Source organism: Dendronephthya gigantea, unplaced genomic scaffold (assembly GCF_004324835.1).
Source record: "Dendronephthya gigantea isolate DGI-Jeju-01 unplaced genomic scaffold, DenGig_1.0 000094F, whole genome shotgun sequence".
Classification (NCBI taxonomy): domain Eukaryota; kingdom Metazoa; phylum Cnidaria; class Anthozoa; order Malacalcyonacea; family Nephtheidae; genus Dendronephthya; species Dendronephthya gigantea.
In genome coordinates this window covers 994,775-999,835 of record NW_021163104.1, presented here as the reverse complement: position 1 = coordinate 999,835, position 5,061 = coordinate 994,775, and the positions used below count along the sequence as shown (strand labels likewise).

Sequence of the window (5,061 nt, the reverse complement as noted above, 5' to 3'; positions counted from 1 at the left end):
ACATTGCACATTCGCAGGACACGTACTCGGTACCCATTTTTTTTTTAAATGTTCACAGATTTAGGGCTACTAAGTACTATGGGACTATGCGACTATGCACATATACGGCAATCGTCTCTGTACATATCGCCCCACCAAGAGTAGATGTGTACCAACTCTTTGGTTTCGGTCGAAAAGAGTTTTTGACTGTAAATAATGCAATATTCATTAAAAAAATTGTGGCTAATCAATACTATCTGAAAACTAAATAAACTGCAATCTATACACCGAAAAAAAAATTCTAAAATTATTTCTCGTTTCAAAAAATTACTCGTTCAATGCCAAACGGCACCAAAAATTTTAGACACGCAAGCATTTGCTTGTAAGTTATACGCCTTGTCTTTCTCTATATCAAAGACTGTCCCAAAACGTGACACACTGTTCTTAAATTTTCTACACGTGCACCTCAAAAACCGGGGCTTTAATTTGGGCGGAAACTGCTTGTACTGTTAATTGTCAATCTTAATTGTTAATTGTTAATGTTAATTGTTACTGTTAATTCTATGTATATATAAATTAATATAATATTATTCATGGTAGAAGAAAAAACATAGCCTTAAGGCAAAGAATAACATGTTGGTATGGCATTTGTTTCTATAGTATTTAATACAGTATGGTTTGTTTTAGTCTTAACTCTTAACGCTTTATTTAATTAATGATCTTGATCTTGAAGACAAAAACGTTACACAATCGAGTTATTGCCTGCTATAATTAGATTGTTACGTAATTAAATTGTAATTGAATGGAGCCGAATATATACTACCAGTACTAATAAGGATAGAAGGTTGCCTACAGTTCAATCATCTTCTAACATAGTGCACGAAACCATGAATAGTGATTTCACCACACAAAAATAATACCAATGCAGAAGAAGAAAAATCTCTTTCGGCCGTCTGGTCGAAGCTCAATTTCGATGCCCAAGTCGCAAAACTTTTGTTTTGGGTTGGCGACTGGTTTCTGCTTCATTTCCTCGTCGAGATCTTCGTTCAATTTTCTGGAAATGTAGTGCTTTGGAAGTCGTTTCTCCATTTCTCTTCGTTCTGCTTTCTCGTTCACACACAAGATCGTTTTAGAATACCTGATGAATTTCTTACGCCGCACAACACCGTTTTCTTCCACCTTGGAGTATCTGTAGCTTTTTGAGAAACCAATTTCTTCCAATTTGGCATCTTTTAGTTCTTGCTCTACTTTGGATTCCTTTTTGGGAACAGCAGAGTTGTCGACGTCTGTGAGTGTAATCACTTCCTTCTCCTCTACCTTTGCCTCTGAAAGAAAAAATATAATAATACGGTGGTGAGAAATAGAGAATGTTTGTTTAAACATGTTCTGTATATATGTTACTATATGTAATATTGTAACAATGGCACAGGCCTTCGGGTTCTTGTGTCCCTGGACCCTGATCTCATTACAGCCACAGTTGCTTTGAATTGTTGAACTGACCGCACTTACAGACCTGCACGTCCATATATTATACTAAAATTACACGTCGATATTATACTGCGGATTAATGGTAATCAATGCGAGTGCATGTAATGTCTCGCTTAGTTTAAAGTTCGGCTGTCAGTATAACATACGCCATTTCCACGCATGCAGATAAAAATTGTAAGGGTGCATGTGCAAGCGTCGCAGTTGCCTAGTGCACTGTTCATATCAGAAAAACAAAATTATTTGCATTCATCGATAATTATTGTGAATAGAACTAAAACTATATTATCAGCTGATTAAAATATATGGGACTGAAGCCAAACATTGCGAAAATGGTGAATATTTCCCAATTTTCAACTCGGATTTTCACTTCAACCCACAACAAAATACACACAGCCACCGCGTCAACCTCTTCAGTTTCGTTCATCATGCTAGACGTGATCACATTCATTAATATCACGATCAATCACGCAGTAACGTAGTAAGGTGTACTTATCGTGTCAGCTACATGTTGCATGTTCAAAAGGTGTGTGAAAAAATAAAAAAAGCGATAATTAGGTATTGAAAATACTTACTTTCCTTGTTTTTGAACAGTTATCATATCACCGGGCGATATTCAGCATTATATTTAGCTGATATATATATATATATATATATATATATATATATATATATATATATATATATATATATATATACGCAAACTTGCTGTCACATGCAGGAAGAACTAATTCCATTATATTGGCAACACTTACTACAAATTAAGGCTCTTGAGTAACGAAGGACCCAAATTTGATCACCATCAAAATAATATATATCTAATCTTTCCAATTTTAAAATTGCATGCCCAAACTTCGCAATAATTGTAGCATAATTCTAGTTAGTGATTTTAATCTGTCCATGCGAAATGCGAATTATCTTTTACCTTTCTCTGACCGGCGAAAGCGATTTTCGACTTTGAAACTGCTCCCCAAAGCAACAGAAAGTGCCAAAATGACCACAGTAACCAACGTTTTCTTCATTTTTAAGTTTCAAATCTATATTTTGGTAAATGTGAAAAGATGACGAAACAATTTTACTCTAGCTATATATTTTTTTAGAATACATAACTTAATGATATTTGAAAGTCAACCATGCACGCGATGAACCCTAAAGAAACTATAAACATTGTCAAATCAAAATCAAGGTATTTCCAAAGAAGTTAACGTAAAATTTACTTTGAAATATTTCATGTAAAATGAATAAGCAAATTTGAGAGACGTGAACTTTTAGTACTTACTTTCTGGGGACTGATATATCTTTGTGTCAACGAGCTTTTAACCAATTGTTCTTTTTCCCGTTTTTTTCTTCTGCTGTTTCTTCGGCTCTGATGCTGTGATAAATGATATCAACTGAAGATGTCGCAAGCGTTTTTATAAACAACAATAACAAGAACGATACAAGATTTCTTGTTATAGTTATATAACAGCCGAATAGTATTATTAATAATACAATTGAATTATATAACAGACGAATAGACTAATACTTATTCATATATAGTATATATATTCATGCTCTGCTTTATCAATTTCTTTGGAAATGTATTGTCTTTACAGTCACTTCACAGATATTAATATTGCCCCCCCGCCCTTATCGATGTTAACTACACCACTGGTTTTAAACAATGTTATACAGACAGTTTGGCTGTATACTTATAATTGCTCAGCAGGTTAAGAAAAGTTTCTTCAATACAGTCACGTACACTTTAGATTGTCCATTGTCACGGTGCTGTTAATCAATCCTGCTTTAAATTTTTACTTCTAGAGCGTCTATATCTGCTCTAATAGAGTGTTCATTCCGCAAATGGTGAAAACATACGTTTTGAGTAAATTAAAAACTACAGTACAGCCGTTCCAGCCGAAAAGTAATCCAAATAATTATACGAAGGACAATAAATAACGATGATTTATATGATCTAACTTGCAATCAATGCCTGCTATTTTTGTCACATTCTTCATAATTCTTCTTACGAATTACCAATTCATATATTAATTTTGATACAACTAATTTATTAGTATTTAAAAATTTGTTACACGCATGCCGTAACATGGATTAAGCTCTATTCATTTCACAAGTACCTAAGAATATTCGCGGCCGATCTGTAAGGGATTTACAAACGCCAATGGCTCGTGGTATACTCACGGCTCGCCATTGTAAAATACCAAAACAGATCCGCCGTATTTTAACTAGCACTTATCATGCATAACGAAAGCCAGAATAATTTATCGTATGATTGTGTCTTTATATGTTTAGAAATTTTCAAAGTTATTTCAAAGAGGTGTGAACTCAGTTTTAGGGTCTGTTCTTAGATACAGCCCGGTAAACGGGATAAACATGTCCTACACTTTTATATGAGTGCATTTCATCCCGCTTGCTGGGATAGAGATTATTTACAACGCCTTTATTGGCTTTGCGTTTAAAGTTCATATGCATGACATTAATATCAGCATCTATTAAACTTCGTTGCCACCGTTTGTTCATTTTTAATCATGTCGTGTTCAAAACTATAAAAAGAAACGCTGAGAAACATCAAAAATTATAAAAATTGGTTCTATCTCGGCAACCGGGCCAGCCCGCTTAGGGTGTTTATATGAAAATATTTTCATCCCGCAATACACGAGATCTCGCCTCTTTCGAGCGGGATGTCCAACCGCTTGTCCATATAAACGCTCTGAAGTTTTTATTAGGAAATGTATTCGTGGATCTTGATCGTTAGTCGGTCTAAGTATAAACAGCCCCTTAGGCTTAGCAGGCACAATGTTTAATACATAACCTTGATATTCAATAATGAGGATTAGAGAAATCTGATATATAGCTACATGCCTATGTGGGAAAAGATTACCTGCTGCACGTGTTTGAGTATATTCAAGAAATGTATTGTCTTTACAGTCACTTCACAGATATTAATATTGTCCCCCCGCCCTTATCGATGTTAGCTACACCACTGGTTTTAAACAATGTTATACAGACAGTTTGGCTGTATACTTATAATTGCTCGGCAGGTTAAGAAAAGTTTCTTCAATACAGTCACGTACACTTTAGATTGTCCATTGTCACGGTGCTGTTAATCAATCCTGCTTTAAATTTTTACTTCTAGAGCGTATATATCTAATATAATAAAGTGTTCATTCCGCAAATGGTGAAACCATACGTTTTGAGTAAATTTAAAACTACAGTACAGCCGTTCCGGCCGAACAGTAATCCAAATAATTATATATACGTATAACTTGCAATCAATGCGCAGTATTTTGGTAACATTCTCCATAAAAGAAAAAATCGTAGATGTGCAACCAGGATTAAACATATTTGAAATATAGAACGTTCTCTGGTTGAAATAATTTATTACAAGCTTTCGGCTATCAGTCTATAGCCTTCAACGGGTAAAAAATATAAATTCAAAGAAGGACGCTAAATGTAATTGATTTTGAGAAAGCGAAGGTGATTGACAAAAGGAGAGTTCCGCATTCGGAAAACTTTAGAGTCATGGCATACAGCTTTATCCGATCAAGCTGACAATAATTCTAAGCCACTTCCAGGAGTTTCATGTTTCACTGTTAG

General features: G+C 34.6%; 1 protein-coding gene across 1 annotated transcript; it reads right to left on the bottom strand.

Moving 5' to 3' along the window:
• Nucleotides 1–702: 702 nt before the first annotated feature.
• On the bottom strand, nt 703–2,889 carry LOC114533775. The gene is made up of 3 exons (XM_028555370.1): nt 2,744–2,889; nt 2,390–2,501; nt 703–1,304 (listed from the first exon to the last, which is right to left on the bottom strand). The coding sequence occupies exons 2-3, from the start codon at nt 2,484–2,486 to the stop codon at nt 880–882; spliced, it is 522 nt and encodes a 173-aa protein (XP_028411171.1). The 5' UTR covers nt 2,487–2,501; nt 2,744–2,889; the 3' UTR covers nt 703–879.
• Nucleotides 2,890–5,061: the final 2,172 nt, after the last annotated feature.